This window comes from Vulpes lagopus, chromosome 1 (genome assembly GCF_018345385.1).
Source record: "Vulpes lagopus strain Blue_001 chromosome 1, ASM1834538v1, whole genome shotgun sequence".
Taxonomy (NCBI): domain Eukaryota; kingdom Metazoa; phylum Chordata; class Mammalia; order Carnivora; family Canidae; genus Vulpes; species Vulpes lagopus.
The window spans coordinates 40,990,744-41,018,362 of NC_054824.1; the positions used below are offsets into that span (position 1 = coordinate 40,990,744).

General features: G+C 33.9%; 1 protein-coding gene across 4 annotated transcripts in view; it reads right to left on the reverse strand.

Moving 5' to 3' along the window:
• The window catches only part of ADGRB3 (adhesion G protein-coupled receptor B3), a 708,089-nt gene that overhangs the window by 44,044 nt on the left and 636,426 nt on the right, over positions 1-27,619 (reverse strand). For 3 of the 4 annotated variants that reach the window (XM_041773111.1, XM_041773103.1, XM_041773123.1), the window contains 6 exons: positions 24,279-24,429; positions 21,620-21,689; positions 18,957-19,023; positions 16,324-16,409; positions 9,937-10,035; positions 9,444-9,615 (listed from right to left, as the gene is read on the reverse strand). In XM_041773111.1, coding sequence (XP_041629045.1) covers positions 9,444-9,615; positions 9,937-10,035; positions 16,324-16,409; positions 18,957-19,023; positions 21,620-21,689; positions 24,279-24,429 — 645 coding nt within the window. The remainder of the gene's footprint in view (positions 1-9,443; positions 9,616-9,936; positions 10,036-16,323; positions 16,410-18,956; positions 19,024-21,619; positions 21,690-24,278; positions 24,430-27,619) is intronic. The other variant, XM_041773116.1, reaches the window with a different exon arrangement.

Here is a 27,619-nt window from a genome sequence, read left to right on the forward strand (position 1 = left end):
GTCACAATTGGATTCTAAGTAAAGACACACATATCACAAGGAAATTTGAAGAACATTAAATCCTTTATTAAACAAGTGAGTAAACACGAATAAATGAATAACACACAAATCAACTGATAGCTATTCTGATCATATGATGCCTTCATATTAACATGTCCTTTCTACTTCCTGTGGCTCATTAGGCTCCTAACAAGCTATTGACAGATATTATCACGAGTAGCTTCTTATCCCAGTCAATGGCAAGGTCATTTTATTCGTATTTTGTTGTTTTGACTTCACAGGACTGATACCCTACTTCTAGTTTATTATAATCTGTTTTATTGGATTAAAAAACAAAGTAGAGACGATGTTGCATATCCCCGGTTTTACTGAAGTGCCATCATGTTTACCATAGTAAACACCTTAATGAACTATCTTTACTTTTGAAAAGCACCAACATAAAATATCCTGTCACAGTTCTGCTGTAAGATGTGCATAGTATACATATTGGTCAGAAGAAAACTGAGCTTATTGTTTTCAGCTCCTCTCACTCATGTCATAAGTCATTATTGCAAGGTTTGGAAAGTGACACAGGATTTAGTCACCACCCCAGAGTTCTGGCCAACTTGTACAATAGGGAGACCTTTGTCAACTTCTTTTTCTCCAGGATTCATGTTCTAATCCTGATGATATAGCCACTAGAGCTGTGAATTTAGGGAGTGGAGGATGAACTCTTATCTCTTCTATCCTCTGATTCTAAATATTTCTAAATCTGAGATTTACTGGGAAAAAAAAGAATGAGGAGTTGCCTGATCCAAATGAGCAAGATAACTTCTTCTTTTTCCCTTCAAACACATCAATACAAGCATAGACTCAATGAAATTGAGTCTTATCATCTTTTCTTAAAGAACTGAATAAATATTTAGAACTAAATCATCCAGCATATCTCTCCTTGAAGGAGACAGAACATGGAAAAAGTTAGATTCTTTAGATAAAAATGCTTCCAGGCTCCTCCTTTTTCAGTTAAGAATAGCTATAAGCCATAGAGTGACATAGTAATAATCAAAAATTGGTAATGAGTCTAGTGTCTGCCAGATGATTACTGTTTGCTATACAGAAATCTGCTCTGGGGAAAAACACTAAGAAAAGGTATCTGTTTGCAGAAAAATGAAAAAATCAAAAGAACTAACGTCAGAAAACAGGTATGTGCTAATTTTCTGTTTGTGCCCCAAGGCAACTATTAAAGCAGCACAATTTATAAAGGTTAATAAATAGTATGTTAGAAATATTGCCTTCTAGGATCCTGCCTGTCACATGAAGACTTTTTTTTTCAAATCTATTTCTAAATACTAGCATATATAACATATGAAAGTGGCACTTGGTAATACTAAACATTGATTTAACTGGTCCACGCTAACCACTATTTTCAGACCTTCAGAGTGTAGCTGTCAAGGATATTTTTGTCTGACAATGAAATATGGAAAAGCAACTTCTGTTAAATTTCTCTTCAAAATTCACTATCTGATTGCTAGAAGGAGATATAAAAGAAATCTCTTTTTCATAACATGCACATACAAAATCATACTTTAAACTACCAAATTCCCAAATATGACAATGGATTAAGGGCATTTCTACCCTAGAGAATGATGTCAGCTTTATGAATCAGTCAATGCTATTTGGAAGAAACATAAAACAGAAAAGCATAAAAATTCTTCAGTAAATTCAAAGTCATTTTAATGGTCATATAAATGCCATAATATAAGTGCTAGATTCTCTGACACATTTAGTGCTACTATTACTTCTAATTCAGAAGCTTTGCAGGAGAAATTCCACTTGATTCCAAATACTCTGTTTGATTTTTACAAAATCTTAAAAATGTATTCAGGCAATCTACATGAATTAGTTTAACTATTTGTCCAACACTTTCAGGGAGGAATGATGAGGCTAGATTTCATAATGAATATTTCTCAGCACAGAAAAAAGGATTTCAGGAGATACAGTACCTGGAAAATATATCTGCAGCTATTTGGAAACATTTTGATAATTAACTGGATTTTCTATCAAGTAAACAAAAAGACTTTATCTTTGGTGAATCAGTGAATTGTGTTAATGGAGAACAACTGGAATTTTTTAAAAAGCAAGTCTACAAGGACCATAATTCTAGACAAGAAGAAAGCATAAAAAACAAAGAGCCTATATTTGGCTATTCCATACTGATACTAAAATCTTCTGTGCCAATTGTCATATTTACAGTGCAGGACAATAATAGTCTTGGTGTTTCTTGCCTTGTGGTTAAGATTTGAAGAAAAATAATTGTTGAAAGATTTATATATTTATCTTAAACTCCTTCACCTGACTTAACTATTTGTGGGGAACAAGACACTTGTTTTAGGTAACAATTTAATTAAATAAGTTTTTATATAACTCCAAGATCTTGCAATATTATCATTTTAAACTTACACAAGACCAGTACACACATTTTAAAAATAAACTTGTCTTGAATAATTAAATATTTGACATATTTCGGCACAATTAAAATCTAACCTCCAAAATGTCCTCTCTTTACAATACTCCATCAAGAGGTCTTTAACCTTAATTGACGCCAGACAAAAGATTTAAAATTATTGAGGGAGTAGCAAAGAATAGGTATGTAAATAGTCTTGGAATATTTAGGGCACTTTAAGGAAATCTAATGTCATGTTGGGAAATGAAAAGAAAATGTCAAGAAACATCTTTAAAAAACAAACAAGCAAACAAACAAAAAAACAGAATAAGCCATCAAGGCTATCTTCTGAAAGTATCCATCAGAGCCACCACCAAAGTTATCCTGACTAGTTCCTGCTGGGGGCTACTCCAAAAACTCCTGCAAAAGCTATCCATCTTTTTATTGTGGATGGTTTCCTGGGTGAGACATGAATTCAAAGAAGTTTGCAGGGGTGTGTCTTGCTTCCGTCTCCCTCCACGGGAGAGCAATCTGGTTCCTCTCAGGAGCAGCAAGCCCAGAGTTTCTCGGTTGGTCCTGACTCTGAAGGCAGCTGGCAGAGTGTCACTGTAAAAGTTGGTGCCAGATTTAGAGATTGCTGGGGAAGAGCACCGAGCAATGTTTGGCAGTGTTGCAATTTAGAGAAACCTCACGGAAAGAGCTGCACAGTGTGAGATGGGCTCTGTATTTAGCTACCGTGCAGCTCAGACCCCAAATCTTTACCTTTTAAGAAGACAGTTTTACTTCTAGATATTCTTGATTTCCTATTCCAGAGGATCATTTTAAGACAAGCAAGAAAATTAAGTTACATCCTTATAATTATTTGAGAGTGTTAGCTGGGGGTGGTGGGGCGGGGAAGGGAATTTCTTATGCATTCTATTTTTTTTTCCTGGATCTAATGTCTACTATTGTTTCTATGGATTCATATTAAACAAGTGATTCAGCTCTTTTTAATCATATTAAATTCCATATAATTTAATCATTAAATGAACCAGTAAGATTATTCTCAATTTCATGTGTATCATTGCCAATTGACATAAATAACACAAATGGCTTCACATTACAAAAGTATTACATGACTTCTCTGATAGCAAGGAAAAAAAATGGGTTATCTTTTGCTTTACATGGAAGGAAAATATGGACTTCAGTCCTAACAACTAACAACTTTCTACTGGAATCTTTTAACACCAAAGGATCTATCACTTACTCTCACAATTATAGCCTTTTCCTTTTTTAAATATCAGTTTTGGGGGTAACATAACGCTTCCCTAGAGGATATTTCACATATATGATCTGAAATAAAAATGTAACATTTCTTTAGCATGCAAATTAGAAAAGGAGGAAAGGAAATTCTATGTCAGACATTACTACCACTTATGCCTTCACAGAAGATACTTCACTTTAGCCTCATGACATCCACTTTAAGGCAGGAAATAAAAACTTAATTCATGATTTCTATTTTATATTTATTTTAAATTTCTATTCTAGACATAGTCAACCTTCTGCCACCAGTTTAACAATGTTGAAAGGTGGGATCCCAGGGAGCTGGAAGGAGTGGGAAGTGGGATTTGTCCATTCTTTTGGCCAGATACACAGAATAATTTTAGGTAAAACAAGCCATGATTTTTTACTACCTGGAAGACATGCCTGAGTTTGCCAATATTTGCCATAAACTCTGTGTCTCAATTTGTTCACTGATGCCACTTTATTCATCTGATTTCATGCTCTCGTTAAAGCTCCTAGATCTCTGCCTGGGGTTGGAGAGCCACAGTACAGATTAAGACTGATATACATATTCATAATATAATTATAATTATGCTCAAGTCAGAAAAGCCTAATCTGGAGGGAGAGGTAGGATTTATAAGACATGGAATAAGGGAGGTTGGTGATTTCTGGGAATAAGTATATAGGAATATAAGCATATGATCCTTGCTTATGTCAAGTTCATGTTCCTATTTAAAGGCAGTTTTGTGCTTTCCATTTTCTGTTCTGATAAAATACAGCTTCCTTGCAGGACCTGGAGCCATTCTCCCATTTCCAGAAAACAAACAAACAAACAAACAAACAAACAAACAAACTGATCTTTAAATGTATTTCTTCTTGAACTTTCAATTTGGACTGATAAAGACAAGGCTCTTAGCAGCTCTCACCTTTCTCTCTTAAATGTTTGTCCTTTTGAGTAAGCTGAAAAATCTTAGAATCAACAATTCCCTAACCCTCCCTCCCTGGACCACTCACTAATTCTATGAAATCTATTGAACTTCTTCATGACATGATACACAGTGGCCTTTTACCATGATCACTGAACACCCCAATGAGAAAGCTGTTAAATATCCCTTAATGCTGTGCACTCAAATGTTGTCAGTATTGTCTTTCTCTTGAGGCTACAGTTATAACCACGTTTTCAAAAAAACATTCTAGTGTCTAGGATCCTATCATTTGCTTTATGCCTCCAGGTACCCCAGATGGTCCCAGAGAAGACTACTCTATATTCACCACAGGCTCCATTCCATAGAAACCACATGCCTAGTAATCTCTCTCCATCTTCCTTTATTTGAAACTTTTACTTCCTTAATCCTTTGACTCCATTTTTGCCCTAGGACCCATTACTTTCTGAGGTCTCCTATCTCCCACTCCCTCATCTCCAAAGACTAACTGGAACTCCTTCCTTCCCTCATTAAGGGAGTGCACAGACACACACCACACACTGCCGTACTAATGAGTCATACCTAATTTCTCTGTAAATGGTCAGGCTTGGAGATTTATGCAACTCTCCACTAGAACTATAGCATATGCAATATGACCTCTTTTTAAATGGCTGTCTAGTTAACATTTATTTTTCTAATGGTTTGGGGAGAATATCGGTTTTAGATGAGATCGGTAAGGATGCTTGTCTGTTTTATGTATTCATTGTCATGTACTTGTAAATCATTTTGTTTATCTGTATTCTTTATGGAAATAAGACCAAATTGGAAATTGGAAGGGAAAGAAAGGCAGAGGGGAATGAGAGGAAGAGAGGAGGGAAAGAAAGAAAAAGCTGTTCATGTTTATTTCAAGCACTTTGTTACAAAATCACTTCACGGGTTTGGATGAAGATTCTGAGACCTCATCTGGTGCAGCCTAACCTCCTGCCGGTGCTGGGGGAAGAAAAAAGAGGATCTTGGCCCTTCTACTGCCACTACCCAGCAGCCACAGGACCCTCACCTACTGATACAACAAAGTCATCTATTTAAGCACTTGCCTTTTCCCTTCCATTTAGTGAAAGGGTTTTTATTGTAGCTTATTTTGTATCACAATCTTGTTATTTTCCCCCTCTGACATTAAGCTGTAAGATTGTCTTAGAGCCAAGCACAGCCAGAGACAGGAGAGATGAGAAGAATGTGCAGGCACCAAGAAAGCGGTTTCCTAGCAACAGTAACTATTTCAAAGGTTTCATAACTTGTGTAGTTTGAATTTCCATAGCAATGTGGGGAATAGTAAATAGTAGATGTCGTTATGGGCTTAATGCAAATGAATTCTAATCAAGAAATGACGAATAAAAGAAGGAAGCATCTATATTTATTCTATTACATTCTGTCTTATAAGGTATTATTCATATTAGCTTCTAAGATCTATGTTTTGTTGCTGAAAGTAATGTGTGGTGAATCGTTTGGTTTAATTTTTTTCTTCTTATTCCCTCCTCCTTTTGTTTTTCTCTTTTGTCAGAGGTACCTACTAAAGCAATTCAATAGAGATTTTGCTCCAGAAGAAGCTGTATTTTCAAGATTACAAATTTTATGAAATTTAAATATTGAGATGTCAATCTGGAGGTCACAACAAATTGTTATGCAAATAATCAATTTGCTTCTTTTTTTAATGTTGAATATAATTGAGTTGACAATAACAAAGTGATCATTTCTCCCTTCCCTTCTGACTTGAAATGATTTGGTTTTAAAATTGGATCCACTAAAAGCAAAGGCACATTTAGAATAAATCAAGCTCCATACATATCACATTTAAAATGCCAGTTATACTATTTCGTTTCTTTTCTCCTTCTTAAACTGCAAGGCTATATTCCTCCCCTGTGTACACCCACCTCCTTCACAGGAAGACTGCAAAAGTAAATATAGGAAAAGGCTTTTGAATTCATATTGAAAGAATCATTAAAGACTACAAATGACCAAATTGTTACTGCATGTCAAAAATACACATAAATAAAAATATGTATATTTGTATTCAGTCTCTCTCTAAATCAAAGGAAATATTTCTTACATTGCTTATACATTTTTAATAAAGAAAACCCATACAAATCATATTGGATTATTGTGAAAAATGTTTTAAAGTGAAAAAAGCAGTAAAGGGAAAATTGTATTCCCAAGATCACCTATGGGATTATCAGGTAGTTTGATAGGAGTCATTACCCAGTATTTTATAGGTAGCTAGCTAGACAATTTTCTTTGGTGTATTTTTATGGAACTTTTGTTCACAGGAGACACTGGGAATATGGGGAGATGCTCCTCATCTCTTGGACTGTGGTTAATGTTAGCGCAGTGTGACCACAGGTAATATGAGACAGACCTATTGCTGGTGTGTTAGGTGACATATAGGTAAAAGATCAAGAAGATTCCTCTGAACCCAGTGAAGCCATCTTATGATGTGGTCCTCGGGATTTGCAAAACCCTTTTAAACAAGGTTCTTTTGGTTTTTCAGTAAAAACTTCCCTTGAGAAAGTCTGAAAGGGACTTGGCCTATAACTGAAATCTGCTCTGTGTACTTATAGCAGTGTTACAGGATATTTTTAAGGTCAATGCAAAAATAATGGATGTGTGATTTTTCGATTTCGGTGTTGGAATGAGAATTATGACACTGCTATTAATTTATCAGCTATAAAATTATTCAATTTGAACTAATAATTGAAAATGAAATAATAACAGGGCCAATATTCATATTTTTTCTTCCTACTAAAACAGCAAACTTATATTTACAGACATCTATTTTAGCAGAAGCATTTATTATGTGATTTGATTTAATTACCCTTAAATCATATTTTTCAGAGTTATTAGTCCAATTAGCAAGTATGGAAAAGTTCTGATGGAAATAAATTTTTGTGCCAAATATTTTTTTTTCATGTAAACTGCAAAACTTTGATAATAAGCCATCAAAATATCTGGCACTTAAAAACCCAAATACTTTTTATCATAGCCTAGGACTATATAAAAAGCTTATTTCTGAAGAAAAAGAGAGGCTTGTTTAGAGATGGGACACTTTTCTTCTCTTTAAGACCCACTGTATTAAATAAATTACATAAATAGATTATGTATCGTGATTAAAACCCACAACTGTTCATTCTTATTTATCAATCAAAAATGCATCATGTGTCTATTCACTTAGAACAATTTGTTACATAAACATATTACAGATAATATTAATGCAGAAGACCCACAAGATAGCTATAGTTGGAGAATAACAAAGCCCTAAGTTATTCAATTTCCCTTTTACTTAAATTTGGTCTACAAAGTATTGAATACTTTCAAGATTTTTAATGCTGATATCCTAAATAGAAATTTAGGATGAGGGAATTAAAAGGCTTGGCAACTATAAGCTACATTGTTGTTGTTGTTTTTAAGATTTTATTTATTTACTCATGAGAGACAGAGAGGCAGAGACATAGGCAGAGGGAGAAGCAGGTTCCCTGTAAGGAGCCCGATGCAGGACTTGATCCCAGGACCCCAGGATGACACCCTGAGCCAAAGGCAGACGCACAACCACTGAGCCACTCAGGCGTCCCAGCATCAGGTTTTTAAATGATGAAATATTGCCTCCTTTGCAATGTGAAGTCACTCTTCTTTTCATCATATAATATTCTAGGAATACACATATGGGTTTATTGCTGACATCTGTACCTTACTGAAGTAGCTCAGAAATATTGTTCTTTCCATCTGATAAATCAGGTAAAAACCTTTGGTTACTTTCACATATCACTGTTAAAAACTGTGTGGTGTGTAGTCATATGCACACGAGTCTTTCTGCAATGTGCACATCATAATGAAGTTCTCAAACAAGCTGGCTAATGCAAAGTGACAGTGTGGACCATTTCCTCAAAATTACCAGCATGGCACTGTGTCATTGTGTTTTAGTCACCAACATCCCCAGAGTAAACACTAAAATGACTCATAAACCTTGTAAATACAGTGTCAGTGCTTGCAAGCACTCAGCATAATTTTTGCACTGGTTGAAAAACAGTATTTGCTCCCTAAACAACTCACGTCCGAAATCTATTGCTGCTCAGTGGATTTGGTGCAGGTTAGGGTCTCAATTCACGAAGGAGGACTTGTTTTCCTCACTGCTGACAATAAATCTCAACCATGACCTGGAGAAATGCTGTGATTATAGATCTACAGTTCCAGGGGACAATCACTGCCTTTTGTGTTTCATTGTGTACATTATTTTTTGGTATTTTCTAAGTATAAACATCCATCTCAGAATCATTTACCTTTAGCAACCTTAATTTAGTATAGAGATACAATAACTCTTCAGTAATCTTCAACATATTCTATCTAAAATGAAATTAGTTTAAGGATGAAGGAATGGGATACACTGTGTGCAGAAGCATGAGTTTGGGAATGGGTTTAAGAGATATCATTGTATTATGATTATGAACTATGCCTCTCAAAAATATGCCACCCCACCCTCTTATCCACCAATGTTTCTAAAGGACTTCTCTCACCTAATGATGTCTCTTGAATATACTTTCCCTGGTTCCTGGCACCCCCAGGAGCATCTTCTCTCCACAGTCCATTTTAACTGTCACTTTCATGGTCCAAGGAGCCCTCTTGAACTTTGCCTTAAAGATTCCCCTTTAGCTTTAACTTTCCAATGGTTGTCTTTAGGGAGATGATTTTAATTTGAAGATATTAACATAAAAGATTCTATTGGTTAATAAGGAAAATATTCATCTAACCATCATCCCTCTCTCTGCCGGAGTAATTCTCTTTCCTCTTACCTCTCGCCGAAGAATGCAGTGGACCATGACTATCACAAAGCCTTGCAATGAATCAAACACAGCAAAAAGTATTTGAAACAATATGGAGCGTTTGTCTGTCATGGCCAGAACTGCAGACATCCACGTCAGAGCCAGAAGGGGCAACACCACACAGGAACTCCAGAGAGACGCCCTGTTGAGAGACCCAGAGAGCAACATTACGTAGCTGCATGTCACACCCCAGGCAATCTCCAAACCCCCGTCCAACAAAGCATTCTTGTATGTGGCACCAAGACCGTTAACTTGGAAACCATAAAGCAGAGAACACTGGATAATTTTATTTATTTTTTATAGCCAATCCCACAATAGTTATAAAGGCAGTTGCCAATTATAAGTATTTAAGTATGCTCTTAGCTCCAATATTAGCAAACATGATATTTTTTTCCACAGTACCATTTTCTCACATGCACTGTAAAAGATTTGTAACAAGAAGATGTAAATGATTGGGACTAACATGGCGTTACTGGCGGTGGTGGCTGACAAAGCTGTTGTTGAAACTACTCCACACTTGGCACATTTGAGCGTCAAACCGCTATGAGGCTCACTCATCTGACTGCAAACAAACAGAACACCCACAAAAAGAACAAAATATTGAATTTTCACCAAAAAAGTTGCCGCTGCAAGTTAGCTTTTAAAAACGATTTCATGCAGAAAAGTTTATTTATCAAAGATGAATGCTCTAGGTGGTTTTAATGATGCAATTACACTACACATTATTTTTGTAATATTTACCTTTTAATTAGATGGGCCTTTGTGGCACGCAAAGCATATTTCCATCAATTATACCATAAATGGCCCTGTGTCTATGGTTCACAATTGTCCAATACACTGAGTTAAACATAAGCATGTGCTTGTGTAGACATACAGTGAAACCCTTTATTCAGACCCCTGATTATCAAACACACCAGAACTCCTAACTTCAAAGATTTTCATTATCATTTGCAGAAGGAAAAATCTTCTGAAATGTAAACATGTATCTCAGAAGTCCAGTATAAGAAGATATATATTTTAGGTCTTTAATCATTTGTGGGAGAAATAGTCTTTATCTCAACGGATTCATGTTTTGAAATTTCTCACAGCATCAATGAATCATCTACATTGTATCTACACTATATTATTTTAGGATGATCTGAATATAGGGGCTGATAAAATTTGATGAAATATTACTTTATAATAAAAGGGGTGATATTTTAATGCTTTAATAAAACACATTTAACAGTAAGTTCAAAATATTCTTTCTGAACATTTTTTCATAAATTTCAATCCAACAGCATTTAAATGGTCTATTCTAGTCTGGAGGATTTCGCAGGTAAATTTGGATTCAAATAATTCAGATTCAACCTACTATATCATAGAAGCAAAGGCATGCTACACAAAAAACTTTGTGCACATTTTACTTTAGAAAAGAGTCCCTTGAAAATGACTGGTTTATTAGAACATAACTCTCTTACGAAAAATCAAAAAGAAATTACTTGAATCAAAGCTCAAAACATCTTGAAATAATTTTCTGCAGTACACTTTTCTTGTCCATTCTTTTGTGGTGCTAATGTCTAAAATACATTTTCCCAGTAGGTCTTTTTAAAAACAATATTTAGTGGACATGTATGTAACAAAATTGGCAAAACAGAGAAAAATCATAAGATGATCATAATTCAGAATATCTGGTTTCTTTTAAAGAAGTGCACACGTTTTCAAATAGTGCTTGGATGAGACAATAAATCTGTACGCTATTAAGTAAGTAGATTTATTGACCAGTAGACCCCCGGAGAAAAATCAAAGCTTTTGGAGTTAGATATGAGGGAAGGAAATATGATACTAAATCATTCATTTTACTGATTCAACCCAGGACATGTGTCCTAGCACATGTGACCAAATTTTTCACAATAACAAATAAGTAATACTCTGTCTAGCTTGGATCATGAGTGTCTCAATGGGCAAGTCATTGTGTTTGAACTACTCCCAAAGGAATACCTACCTACAGCAGTATTCTCCACAGTGGCTGCACATCAGATATGTAGATCTGATGCACATCTGATGTGTATATATATATGTGTGTGTATATATATATATATATATATATATATATATATATATATCTCAAATATATATATATATTTCAAACCCCAAAGGCTCCAATTCAATGGGGCTCATATCTTTTTGTTAAAGATAGTTATGTATGTATGTATGTATTTATTTATTTATTTATTTATTTTGAGTGAATGAGGAAGAGAGAGAGAGAATGAATGGGGGAGGAGAGATAGAAAAGGAAGGAGAGGGAGAGACAATCTCAAGCAGACTCTACCCCGAGTGCAGAACCCACCGTAGGGCTCCGTCTTCCCACCCTAAGATCATGACTAGAGCCAAAACCAAGAGTTGGATGCTTAACCGACTAAGCCACCCAGTCGCCTGGGCATCTGTGTTTTTAAAGCTCCACAGATTATTCTGAGAAAAGCAGGAATGCACACAATTGCCCTATTATATATTTGATATCTTCAATTTTGCTAAGCTCCATCAGACTAATATTTAAAAAATATGACTGATCTATTGTTTCTTTTTTCAGAGAAGATATGCTATTTGGTATTTGTGCTTTGAACACAAATGTAGCTATCTTTCTCAATTTAGGAATACTGTCTCTAGGCTCTAAAATAAAATTGAAAAGCTAAAAATGACTAAAAATTAATTTTAATTTAGTACACAATATAAGCAAGTGTTTTAGCCCTAAGAAAAACTAATTTGGCCTAAGTATGGGCTTTCCCGAAAACAAATTTTAAGCCATTATTCGAAATGCTTATTTCTCTTTGAGATTGATTTGTGATTGACTAAAATGCCTATACGTACTTCCCTTAGAGCTAACTGTCAAAAACTATGCTTGATGTTAACTGGTTGGACACTTTTGGAATTCTATTCTTAGATATATATGGAACAGAGGAATGATAGGTTACCCAAGGAGATAGAATATTTTCCCTATTTGTATGAGTGCTACGGAAATAATATAGTATGAAGAACACATTGTCTAAATGCTAAACAAGGTTGCTGCAATGAGAAATAAAATATTATTTCTTTGTTACAGGGAAAAGTATACATTTATAAAATGAAAAATGCTAACAGTTAAAAAAATTTAATTTCCCGTAAGTTCAAATGTTACCCTAACTACCAGGGCACCAACATGGTCATTTCACCTAGGTTATTCTGTCTGCTCCTGTGGGGTCTTGGAATCTACTAGCTTCCTTTCCAAACCTTATTTTTCTTTGCTTAGAAAACAACAACAACAACAAACTTCCCTGATGTGTTCATTATTGCTACTCCATAAAATTCCCTTACAAGAAAATATTCCCTTGCCCTTTGGAAAAAGCTCATATTTGTACAAGACCCTGGTAGTTTCCTTAACTTAAGGAAGATGAGGTAAAGCAATTTAAAATAGTAGATATGAAAGTTCCATGGCAAAAAAAAAAGAAAAAGAAAAAGAAAAAGAAAGAGAGAGAAAAAATTGAAATATTATGCTTGAGATATTTGTTAACAAGAAAAATACTCATATTTGAATATGTATGCCACTTTATCTTTTCTTTCTTTTCAGTTATTTTGTATAAGATGTATTAATTGCAATCAATCCCTCTGGTAAATATATTTCATGTATTAGAATAATAATATAATTGAATATTATAAAACTTGTCAAGCTAGTGTATTATTTCTTAAATATTCATTCATTCATTTCTTTATAAATATTTATTAAACATGAACTATTGCTTGACAGTTTCTAATAATTAATTATAAAAAGGAGAAAGCAAACAAAAAAATGGGAAGAGGTACATATTGATTCTAGATAATAAACAATGTTTCAAAAAACAATACTTGATATCTATATATTTCAACTTGAAATGGTCAACATTTATAATTAGGAGCATCAATTTTTAAATTAATTAGCTTCATGTTCAATGTTTCTTTAGTTAATTCTGATTACTTATTGTTCACTAAAGTCTTTATGACTGTCTTCACTGATTCTCTGTGGGCTAAAATTAACTTTAAATACTTATACCTTCAATTACACTTCAAAATAGTAAATTTCAATTGATACATACTTAAGCAACAATTGCATTTTTATATTATAGAAAAAGTTCTTAAAACCTAAAATCATAAAAAACCTCAAATCATTAACTTGTTAATAATTCTTTTCCACTTTGAATAGTAACCAGCATTCTGCTTTTATAAAACATATTATCATTTCTATTTCTCCAGTAATGGCCTTTGAACTAGAAAACCATAGATTCAATTTTTCCAGTAAAGCGGATGTAATTTCTAATAATATTTTCATAAAGAGATGTTTTAAAATTAATACATAGATTAAAGTGGATAATTTCTAAATTCATAACGTGACAATGCTGTTATTTCTCTTAAACATATGTCATCTCTTACAGAGAACGATGCAAATCAAACTGGATATTACATATAAAGCAATTAAATGAGAAAAATATTGATGGAAAATTTAATAAATCATTAGCATTATACTCATTCTGATGATCTCATCTCTCTCTCCCTCTTTTTTTTTTTTTTTGACCACAACGTCATGAATGGTGGAATCTCAGAATCCCTTGACTGACAGAAGTCAAGATCATTTGAAAACAATCTGTTTTCTTCATTTAAGTCATAATAGTAGCCACCATTTGCTGATTGAGTTCTTGTTATTTGTTATCTAATATATTCTTTGTACACATTATATTTCATATACTCTACCATGAGGCAGAAATGATTATCCCCATCTTATAGGTAAGAAGACTGAATTCCAGAATAACTAAATAACAGGCCCAAAGACACACATAGCCAGTAAATTGTAGAGCTAGATATTGAGTGTGCCTTTGTTTAAAAATATTTTTTACCTCAAAGCTTTATCCTAACCATATATATATGGTACATATACCATATATATATGTATACAGACCCACAGACACACAAATTTATGCCACTAGTGGTAGAACTGAGTTTCTATACTTCGTATTCACTATGATAAATTTATTCCTACATGATTAATATAGACAGAAATACTGAAGCTATTGCTCCAATTCTAACCATACACAGAAGACTACAAGAATAATAGTGTGAAAGCTTCAAGTTCAAATGGTATAGAAAGCTCAGTGTCTGTGCAAGTTCAAGTTTACCTAGGTAAAGTTGCAATGGAGATTTATCTGAAGTGGAAAAAAAAGTCTCTAAGTGGGAAGGGACACCCCTCCTTTGGAAGGAACCTCCAATGATATTTTTATTACATCATTGCAGTTCTAAAGCTTGATATGAATGATATCAATTTGTAATATTTGAAGAATTAAAGCTAGTCTTTTACTAGGTGGAACAAAACCTAGATTACCATATAAATCACTGTATAGATTATAGAAACATAAAGGACTTAAAATTCTCACTGGTCAGTGATCAAATCCTGTGACTGTTAAATAATAGCATAAATTATTAAAGAAATAACAATTGTAGGATAAATTTTGGATGAAAGTACTGTTAAACAGAAAGGAGAGAGATATAAAGTTTTTATAAGAAAAAATACAAAGGGAAATTCAAAAGCATTAATTTTCGTTCAAATTTCTACAAATTTATGTGAGGTGGTGACCATGTAACCTTACAAAGCTGCTATCAACCTGCTTATGAAATGTTATTAGCCATTAAGTGTGGTGATATCACACTCTTAGACAGTAAAATTAAAGAAGATGCTTTTCTAAATTTTATAGTGCTTAAAATGTACAAGTGAAAATTATGAATAAGTCTTCCTAGCAAGTTATAGTCAAAACATCATAAAAATGAAAATATATGACAAGAACCATGTTTCATAAGTGATTATTTCATGTGAAGAAATTTTCTGATACATACAATTAAAGAAAATGTAGTATTTATGCCCAACTACAGTTTGCTTGTCTTGATTCAGTTGTGTCACACACTTACATTATGTTCAACTGACCGTCCTGACCCAGACTAGGGGGCCTTGCTCACCTAAATATTTTAATACTGATTCAAAGGGGCACAGGAACCTAATGTTTATAGCAGCGTTATCAACAATAGCCAAATTATGGAAAGAGCCTAAATATCCATCAACTGATGAACAGATAAAAAAGATGTGATATATCTTTACTTATATCTATAGATATCTATCTCACACACACAGTGGAAAAAATATTACTCAGCCATAAAAAGAATGCACTCTTGCCATCTGCAATGAGGTAGCTGGAACTAGAGTATATTATCCTAAGTAAACTAAGTCAGAGAAAGATAAATACCGTATTTCACTTATATGTGAAATTTAAGAAACAAAGCAGATGAACATAGGGGAAGGAGGGGAAAAAAAGAGAGAGAGAGGCAAACCCTAAGACACTCTTAACTATAAAACAAACTGAGGGTTGCTGGCAGGGGACGGTAGGGGATGGGCTAAGTGGGTGATGGGCATCAAGGAGGGTATGTGATGTGATGAGCCCTGGGTGTTATATGTTGAGTGATAAATCACTCAATTCTACTCTTGAAACTACTATTATGTTAACCGACTAGAATTTAAATAAAAACTTAAAAATAACAAGTATTTTAAGTCCAACTGTTAACATTTAATCGTATCTTTACAAACAGGCAATTTGCACAAACAAACCCAGATTTTCTTAATGGTCTTTTAAATTATTTTTAGATGTTGATCGCATTACTTAAGGATAGCACATCGAAACCTGAATGACACAGTCTACCAGACATACTGTTTCATCAGGAACAAAATTCAAAGCACAGTTAAAATGCAGTCAATGATGAACTGGAATTGGAGTATGGGATTCACTGATTAAAAGACCTTCAAAATCCACCAATTGCAGCTTACCCGGCTCTGTGTTTGAGCTTTTTATCTAGGATCCCATCTCTGGAAACAAGTTTATTAAATACCAAAATGCCAATCACCATGTTGACCTGTCAAACAGAAACAAAGGTTGACCTTTCAATGATATTGAAGGGAATCAGGTCCCCCTTTTTCCTGAAAACCCTCTTTTATTAATTTATAACCATTTCTGAATTATATTGACAATAAAAACACCTCTCAAATATTTCATAAGTGCATAAAGGAACAGAACGACTTGACAGTGTTGTGCTCCTTTAAGTTTTAAAGTACATTAAGCACATTTAATTTCCACACTTTGCAGTTAACACTGAGGAAATTACCATTTAATTGTCTAACTTTTAAATGGTGCCATACTCTGCCAATCTGGTATTCTAAGTCACCCCTGATTAAAATCAATTGGCCAAATGAGTTTTACCATATGAGAGTCAAAAGATTTTCAGTCTCACAGTGTGAGACTAGGTTGAGCTCTGGCAGCCAAAGGTGCTAAAGATTTGCTAATTTCTCCAGCAACTGAGAGCAGAATGCCTACATTCTTCACGCAGTGTGGCTATTTCTCCTGTGAGTGGAGCACATTTTGATGTACCATGCTTTTCCAGAGGAAGAGGAAAGCCTATTCAACTCACCAGAATCCTTTAAGAGATGGACACTAACACCAATTTTTATAATGTGCTCTACTGAACACTTCTTAGCTTTTTCTAAGACTCCCTTATTCTCACTTAAAAGGTCTTTGCATAATACATCTGAAATGAAATCACGCGTATTTTTCTTTCTCAAGTAAAATTGCAAAAAGCTGTAGAGATAGCTGTGGTCTATTTGTAGCAGCTTATTATGTTAAGCAACCACAGTTCTCTAACCTACCAGTACTTCCTGATAAAGAAATCCAGTCCAACGCTGAAACCAAGATAATAAAAAAAATATTTTCTCCTTTTTTTCCTTCCTGCCCTTTACCCTCCATGATCAACAGAATCTTGGTGCATCCCCCAATGCAAACAGTGAAGCCTTTACATTGAAACTAGAAGTTCACAAAAACCTGTTTTAAATTAAACAGAATGACTAGGAAAAAAGAAAAGAAAGGAAAAAAAGAAAAGATAGATTCCATTTCCCCAGCACATTGGCCAGATGAAATATAAAGCTGAAATCTATTTAACTCATAGTATAAGGAAGATCCAAAGCAACTGTTGGGTAGGGATTAGGAATCATCACCTTTCATAGCTTCCCAACAAGATACCATTTGATCAAAAGCAAAACTTACTCATCTTCAATTTCTCATTATATGAACTAAGAAAAAAAAATTATATTCCAAGGATTCTATTAATCTATAATTTAATCATGAGGGAATCCATCACTACTCCAAAGACTATATTTTGGTTTTTCAATTATACACATACTCTGTTTCTCCATTTTAGGGTTATATGTATATTAACTTTGTAGTTTAGGGAAATGATTCAATAGATTAAATAAGAATTCAATGCAGCAAACAAAAATGTGTCTAATAGCTTTCAATTTCCCTATACTCTTCTTTAACACTCATGCCTAGATTTTTTTCTTTTTTTTCTTTTATTTTTTTGTGAATCATGGACAGTTTCTGCTCCCTGTTATAGTTTAGAGGAGGGAGAGCAAAACTTAAAGAATGAAAAAGTCATATAGAGTTCTTAAGAAAGATATGGTTAGCTTCTAATTTATTGAATGAATTGTTCAAAAAACCAAAGGGTAATAATGTTCCAAATAGAATTCTAATTGCACAGCAATGCAGCTCTTTGTATTTAATTTAGACCATTTTCCCCCTTACATTTTCCTTTAAAGATTTATAAGACAAGCAAGATTTGTAATCAATAATATCAGAATGAAAGAAAGAAAGGCAATTGGTAGAAAATTTTCATGTTTCCCTAATTACACATGTAAAGGAATTACTGTGTTCCCAAAAAGAAACATTTAAAATCCTTATGCACAAAATATGGCAGGGACTCTCAACTGGGAGAGTTACACACAGGGAATATTGGGAAATGTCTGGGGATGTTTTTGACTTTTACCAACTGACAATCCTACTCTTATCTAGTGTAGAGCCCACGGATCCTGCTGAACATCCTAAAATATAGAGGACAGCCCCATGACAAACAAATATCTTGTCCAAAATTCTGTGGCACTGAAGTCGAAAAACTGTGACATCTGGACATGTATTTGCTTATTGATATTTGGTAGCAGGCAGCAGTTATCAAGATTGAGAGATCTTAACAAGACAGATCATACAGAACTGTATAAGGTGAAATGATAATAAATGAAGAAATTCTGTACATTTAACAAGGAAGAATTCGTTGAAACTTACTCAAACTTCTTCACAAATGTGAAATTATTGTAAGAGAAATCCCACACTCCCATGTTTAATAGTCTTCAGTCTTCAAAATAAGAATATTTTAGAGTAATAAAGGACTAAATAGCAGTTGATATTCAAATTAAAGTACTAACTAATAAGGAGTAATACATTTGGACTTTAAAATTTCTACAGAACAATAAAATAAAATAAAATAAAATTTCTACAGAACAAATACAAAACCATCACTCTAATTGAAGCAAAGTAGTCTTTCTTGAATAAGAAAACAGATGTTGATTTTGATGTTTACCAGGACAACAGCGGCTGCAGGTCCAACAAAAGCGTAGAGTAGTCCTCCTTCAAGAGAGAGCCAGCAGCTAAAAATAACATCAGATAAAAACTAACAAAAATTAGTGATAAGTGTTAAACCACTGAAGTGTGATACAAATTACTTGAATTACGTACTTAGCATTTGAATTTTGGCACATTTCAAAGGTTTGTAATTAAACAAAAATGCATTAGGGAGATGTGGAAAAAGCTAAAATTAGAGCATTTCATGTGTGAGAAATACTATATACCTTTCACAGAAGAGAAACTTTTATTATAAGGCAGTTAAAACATTTTAGACAAATTACTCTTATAGTAAGGTTTTTATATTGACTTTCAGTACAAAGGTGACTATTACGCAAGTTTTGTAAAATGCTGCTTTATATCCATTAATGAAAATTTTCAAATAATCTTTTAAGCAAGAACAGCATGCATTTAGAGTCTTGCATATGTCATTTAGGGTTCTTCCTTGAGGCCACTGAAATATTGGGAGAAATTTGTTTAAAAGTTGCAGGGAATGGATAATCTGTATTTTGTTTGTTTTCCCCTTCTGATTTTACTTTTGCCCTAGACTACTAAGAAAATTCACTAAAGATAAGCTTTTGAATAAAAATAAGTGCAGCTGTGTTTATTCCAATTACTAAATTCACCAAGAGATGCAGGTTTACATTGATAGAGACATGGTAACCCATTTGAGTAAGAACGTTTATTCTCTCACGGCAGAGGGACATGAAGAAGACATGGGGCTCAGCACTGGAGGCTTCACAAAATGGCCTATCTGCATGTGTATGGTCCAGGAGAGTCAATATAAGGAAAACACCAGGAAATGTTTTATCTCCGTTGATGCAATGAGTCATGCTCACTACTTCATGCACCTATTTTTGACATTTGACCCGGTCAATATTTCTTCTAGGTCCACAGAATCAACATGCTGGCTCCAAAATTAATGACAATTAATAATAACAATTAACAACAATTAATAATATCTGTTTTAAGAATAAATTTTCCTGTATTGGTTATGGTTCTGGTTATTTGACCTAGGCATTTGTTAAAACTCACAGAACTATACACTGAACTGCATGAATGTTACTCTGCATAAATTATACTTTAAAAAATTTTTTAATCCAGTAAATTATATATATGAATATATGTCTATCTACCTACACATACATGTCAATACATATATCAGTATATTTATAACGCAAAAGTGTGTGTATGTGTGTATTCAAAGTCTGCATTTAGCTTATTTCTTCTTGCCATAAGAGTGGACAGATAAAATTCTGCTTTCCCACTTTGGGGTTGATATCTATTTTTTAAATAAAATACCTGGAGAAAAAGCCTTTAGTATGATGGAACACTGTAGTCTAGTGTCTCTTAGACTGCCACTACATTTCTACTATATTTTTCTGTAAGTTAATCTTCAAGCTGATACGTACTCATTATATCATATTCAGTCTTAATCACAAACTCCTTTAAAAGTTAGACCCATGTCATCCACAATCCTATCTCTTTCTACACCCCAAACACAGTGCCTTTCAAATACTAGATTTATACCAAAGAATCATACTGTTGTAAAAAGTAATGGCTTAAAGGTGATAGTGCTGTAGAAAGCAAGACTCTACAACAGAGATTATCAGGGAATTTGCTTATTTGTGTGTTTATAATATAGATTGCAGAGGGAAAACAAGTGTTCTAATGACATGAGTTCTTAAAATTCCTTTGAAATTCCTTTCAGGTAGGCAGATGACATGATGTCTCTTGGCACAATCCCCATCTGGATGAACCCACCAGAAGGCCTAATTAGTGGTAATTCCTATTGCAAACCTGAAGACAAATAGAAAATCTCACTTTAAAAATTTATGCTTCTAAAAGATGTGCATATCTCTTTCTCCACTTCTCAACTGCCTCTGCAGCTTGAAAGAGCAGATGAAGTAAAATATGAAAGTGTATTGTTTTACAATTTAAATATTAAACATAAACCTTACTTATAAATTCTCTCATAGAATTTATCAGTGTTATAGCTGTGTTATGATGGGCTGATACCATCCATACCCCTTTTCTTCCCTCTAATTTCTCCAAAAGCCTAGGCTTTTTCTAACATATAATCTACTGATTCCCCGAATAAATTTTAAATTTATTAAATTTTAAGTATTTTAGTATTTAGTATTTAGTATTTATTTATTAAATTTTAGTATTACCCAAACATAGCAGCAAAACTTGAGCTAACATGACACAAATATATTGGTTGATACCAATATATATTATCAGCAGTGAAATCAGAAACTCAGATCAGAATCATATTCTAAAAGGTAAACACCAAAGCTTATTCAGTTCTAAAAAATGTATTTGTGATTAAACATACAGAGTAAATATTGAAACATTTTTAAATGCACTGGTCTCATGAAGCAACGGGAAACTGAAACAAGGACTCTGAACAGGGCTTTAGGCCTTCATTTATTTCTTAACCTCTGTGCATTGAAGCTACCTTACAGCATTCCTACCTACAGAATTCCTAATGCAATTCCTACCATAGTTAATGACTCAGTGACAAAATGCAAGCCATCAGCGGTACCAACCGAGACTAATGAAGCATATACAATGATTTACTTAATTATAAACATGATTTATCACTGTGGATGGACTTACTAGTGATCAGTGCCATATCCTTTCGTCCTTGTGAAGCCTACTGATGTGGCCACTACTAATGCTGGTAAACCTGCAAGAAAAATATTGTCACACTTCACATTCAGCCATAATCACTGTACACTCTGGCTCAAGAAAAGCTAGGATAGACTCAAAATGCTTACATCGGAGGAACTACCTTTGGATGAATTCTTTCATAAAGTATGTTTCCATCACAAAATTTCTTTCAAGTACAAAAAAATGAGAGCGACAGCTAGGTTTTTTAACTCAGTGCATTTTTCTAATGTTGCTAGGTTACCACCACATTTGACATGGGTTTAAAGGAAACTAATAACAGAGATTTAGTATATCTTTTAAGTTATTTTTTCCCTAGGGGTTTACACTGTTATAAAGGAAATTTATACTTATAAAATCAGAAAGGCAAAAAATGGATATTCTGCTGTGATGGAATATCACAGAAGTGGAACATTCAAGTTGGCCCCATAGTGATCCACTTCAAGTTGTACTTACAATAAGACAGAAAAAAGTAAATCACATCACATAATTCTTTCTTTATGATTAACTTATAATAACAAGAATGGATCACGGTTAAAGGCCCTACAGAATTAATTGTGGGGCCTCCTGATTATCCTCCTTTTAACAATCCTGAAGGGAGGTCAGAAAATACATGACAGTTTCTCTTCATGGACTTCTAGGTAGGTATCACTCCACACATTGCTCAGTACCTCTTGGAATTCAACTGCCTACATATCTGTGCAAATACTGACCTAACAGTTTTAGTTTATATTTATATGAATCACACTTTCCTTACTCCAGTTCAGTGGACCATCCCTGTGTTTTGGTGAACAGAGCTCAACCTAATCTATGCTTTTTTTTTTTTTTTTTAATTTTGGTCATCACTTCTTTTCAGGAAGATGATGTTTGCCTTTTCAGGTTGAAAAATCCATCATCTAATTATCTTCTTGAGTATCTTCCACCCGTTTTCTTTCCTCCTATCGTTTCCCCTCCTTCTTGCTATTCTCCTCTGTGAGTCTTTTCAAGTGACATCACATTCCTTCATGAGGTTTAATGACAAAAACTATGAGAGCACCTCAGAGGGACACATCATATTTTTAAATAGATATACATCTCCCCCACGCCATACACACACACACACACACACATATATAGAGTTGACTTTTTTATTGACTAGACCAAGTTCATTAGAAAAAAATCTCTCCTGTGTCATAGCTAAAGCATTAATAAACTTCATTCTGTACAATTTAGATTAATTTTTTTCTAGATTTATTATGTTTCACTTTGCTGCAATGAAATTCATATGCCACTAATCTGCCAATTCAGACTTCCCGATGGTCTAGCACCATCAGCTTAGCTTTTTTGCTACCCAGAGTAGTTTCATATTATCTGTAAACTTGGAGATCAGCTGTGAGATCTCTCCTCATACCATCTTTGGTAATGATGTTATTAAGTAAGCTAGTTACCAATCCAGAAAATTGCCACTCTTTATACTTAAGGAAAGTCACTTACCTGAATTCCATATTTCTTGGATTTATGACACTAAATCATAACAAAAGTGTGCCCTGATTCAACACCAATCTAACTTTAGAAGGTCTTTGACATGAAATCCAGACAAAAGTTTTATGAAAGTATAAATAGAATACATTCTCCAATTTCTTCTTAATGGCTTTCCCATTTGCCTGTGCAAAGAGCCTTAATATGTTAATCACACATGACAGAATCTTGCTGAAACCTGATGGATACTCTTTAAGTGATCTTGACCCTACTTTTTCCAGTATAAATTATTCTGTTATTTTAATAAGACCACTTATTTGGAATTTTTCAGACTCCGTCAAGCATCCTATTCTCTAGTCTTCTGGTATATCAAGTATTTGTTGTATATTTGGCTCAAAATTCTGCCCCCCCCCCTTTTTTAGTTCAAGTCTTCTGAAACTCAAAGGCAAAGATGACAAAACTTTGAGGTTTTCTGAAACTAGTTTCTTAAATTAATTAAACTAATTAATTCTAATTAAACATTAGAATTGGCCTTATGAAAAACAGATCTTCAAGGGGTCCATTTTATAAGGTAATATGAGAAGAACTTTTCCTAATAAAGATAAGCGAATAATTAGTTAATTCTCAGTCTGTCAACAATTCTATTTTTCCTCTCAGGACTCCACTGACTAGCTATGAGATTTCATTCATTCTCTAAATGACTTTCTTCCTGTTACATGGATAGTCGTAATCCTTAATTGCTTTGAGCTCTTTCAGAACAGACTTTTCAAATTTTTCTTGTGGGGAGTACACATGACTGGTAAACATGACTAGTACCTGGTTTGAGCCCAGAACATTCATATGCCACTAATTCATTTTGCATTTTCAAAACATATTAGTAGAGACCATTTTGCTTTTCTGCTCGTAGCTACCCAAGCTATCACCATTGCTTAACTGACTGGCTGGCTACATGGCCATCCAATATTTACTCCTTTTTAAAGTTTCAAATGCTCAAAGAATGTTCAAAAATGACCTGCTTCATATATTTCTACTTCCATATATCAAATTGGACACAAAGAAAAGTAGCCAGGGGATAATCACACTCTACTGCTTCATTATGTGTTCAAAGTCATTTTAACAAGAACATGAAAGGATATATTAATATGCTTACCCCATCCAAGGCACAAAAAACGTTTCCTTATAAGCCGTGTCCTAATTTTTCCAGTTACAGCCATATATGACTGCCACGCCTCAGTCAAAACCCAACAGAATGAAGCCAGGAAGAAAAAGTGCAAAAATGCAGTTGTGGTTGTACAGATGCTCTGTGGAAACAAAAAAGACTCACACTGAATATGGTGGTGGTGGCAGGAAATCATGTGTCCTCCAGAGGATAGTTAATCTTCAACTCCCTGGTATTATTTCAAATATCTACCTCTTCTGTGTGACAGAGTAATTATTTACAGAAATTAGAAACCCTGCAGTCTTTATGCCTGTATTCAATATCTGTGATAGAAAAAAAGGTCCTAAAAAAAGGCCTAATTCCATTTGCATGTTCAATTTTTTATGAGAAGCCTAAATGTAAATTAAAACCCAGGGGAGATTACAATTATAACTTTACTTGAATTTTTTTTTCTTGAAATATAACTACAGGGAGTGGTCCTATCTTTAATTTAAGTTACTGACATCTTGCATAATTCTTCGGCTATATTCTTTATTCTTTATTCTCCCATTTTGGGTGATTATTCTTTATTGTTTTATCTGTATTGATGTTAATATTACATCCCAACAGACATCCAAAATGAAGAACTACCTTTATACAAGTGAGATATTCCAAGTGTGAGAGCTATAAAACTGTAAAATGAGATTTGGCTAATAGCCTACTACAAAAAGCCATATGTATTTTAAAGTACTTAATACACTGTTCTGTATTATTACCTTACAATGTGTGTTGTAATCAAATCATTTTGAAAAGTTAATTTTGAGTCACTGGCAGTACACAGCCATGATTTCACAGATATTTTACTTTATGCAACTTAATCATTCTGAATGCACCACATTAGTTACTTGTGACTCATGTGTAAAGATGAGCAGCTTCATTTTGGTAAGGGCTGCTACTTATTTTCCTACTGCTGTAATGTCTTTGTGTAAATCTTGTTCAAATGAAGTCTTCATAAATCAAAGCCAGTAACTAACTACTCTCTTCTTTTGTCAGTCTTAGACTTGTGATTTCCAAAAATTGAAAAGAGCAAAACATATAACTAGAAAAAAATAATAAAAAAACTCATTGACAGAGAAATAAAAGTACAACCTTCATGGTCTCGCCTCCACTCCAGTATATTGCTAAAGCAGAATATCTTTGTAAAATTTTGGCCCAAATTATTCCTATTATTTGTTTATTCTACTGAAATTCACCAGATGTTAATTCAGCTTTTTAGTTCTTTTAATCCTATAAAAATAACTTTACCATGTTTATCTCACCAGGTTTTTTTAAATGCTCAGAGATAATGTACAGAAGCTGAGTAACACTGTGCTAGGCATATAGCATGTGCTTCAACTGATCATGGCCATAATCATCATTATTTTAAAAATAGTACTAAAAAGAGCACTACTAGTTTTCAGCATGTGATTCCTTATTCCATGTAGCCCTTAAATATACTCAGGTACTTAGATTTATTATCACAAAGATGGCAACTTTCAGTATGATAAAGTCATGGATTTCTAGCACCTTACACCTGCTTCAGACATAATGTAGTAGCTTTAACCAACTGTGATTCCTTCTATACTTGAGACACTGAGACTTTTCTTCCAAGTTAAGGCTTAAATATTTGCAGCTGACTACTTTGCTCACTCCTGATCTGTAGTTCCTGATCCCAATTTGAATTTCAAAGCTAACTCTTCCCTTTAATACCTGAAGACTAGTTACACTTCCTAATTCACCTGTCATTTCCTTCCACCAGTTTGTCTCATCTCAATTGTATGTGCTAGCAAAATTATCTCTTCTCCATTTTTAAACTATTAATGTAAGATTATATAAAACAATGTAAAAATGTTGAAATGTTAAATGTGAAATACTGGATGCACTGAAATTTAGTAAGAGATAACTGCTCAATGTGTCAATACAGAGACTTTTAATTTGCACTTTCTATATTATGTTTGTTGCCTTGGGACTTTTTGGTATGTATTAAAGTCTAATACAAATTGAAATACAAGTAATTTGGGACTACTAACATTTATTTCAATAATTCATGTCTCTCTGGACAAGAATATTACTGCCACATATGGAAAAAAAGTATAGTAACTAGAGAAATAAGAGCCATTTCTATGAGCAAAAGCATTCTACTGTGATGAAATGAATATTTATATATATCTAGAAAGTGCTCTAACTTGAAGAAAAGCGTCTCAACCTAAAGAATGTGTATATATGGACTAACGTGGTCTGAAGTCACAAAGCTAATCTTACACAAAGAGTATAACAACATATATGTTCCTGGAAAATATCAGGAAGGGAGACAGAACATAAAGACTCCTAACTCTGGGAAACGAAATAGGGGTGGTGGAAGGGGAGGAGGGCGGGGGGTGGGGGGCAATAGGTGATGGGCACTGAGGGGGGCACTTGACGGGATGAGCACTGGGTGTTATTCTGTATGTTGGTAAATTGAACACCAATAAATATTAATTTATTAAAAAAAATAAAGAAAGGGAGATACATTTTGCTTCATCATCATATGAAGAATCAGTTGAAAATCAAATACTCTACATAATGAAAATATTTATGACTTTTCCTCTGATATATTTGTTAAACTGTCTTTTAAAAATATAACTTTTATTATAGCACATTTCAAATAAACTCTTTTATTTTCTACATTTGTCATCTCGGTTTCCACAAGGGTGGCCATTCTAATGTTTGGGGCTCAGGATTCTTTGGTTTCTTCACTCATATAACCTAAATCCCCAACAGCAACCCAAAAAGATCAATCTCCCTTGGAGAGACTTTTACACCAATAAATCTCAAACTCTGATTCATTTTTTCTTTAAACGGGTTTAAATCTTGTCATTTGTTCAGTTTTCTTACTATTGGACCCACTGTCATGACCTCCAGTTTTACAGCTTCTTCTTATTCACCCATGTGTTTGCTTTCAACTCCCACAATAGCTGAGTCTTGACAGCTTGCCATTCTAAACCTGAGACTCACTAGCATCTCAAGCACATCATTAAATTCTTCTGCTTATACTTGCCTTGCCAAACCTCAATTTGGTCCTTTACAACTGATGAGCATTGTTGACAAATATTACAAAAATTGAAAGGGTTATTGAAATAGGGTTTTGAAATTGGCAAATTGAGCACTGTTCATATAGCTGTCACCCTCATGCATACCATTCACTCCAAATCCTTAGGGACAACAGAGAAGATTTCATAAAATAACTGGAAAGTAAAGAAGTATAAACTGTAATATATTGGAGACAGTGAGAAATGCCTGAAAAACAAAGCAGATGAATGGAGACAGAAGGATGC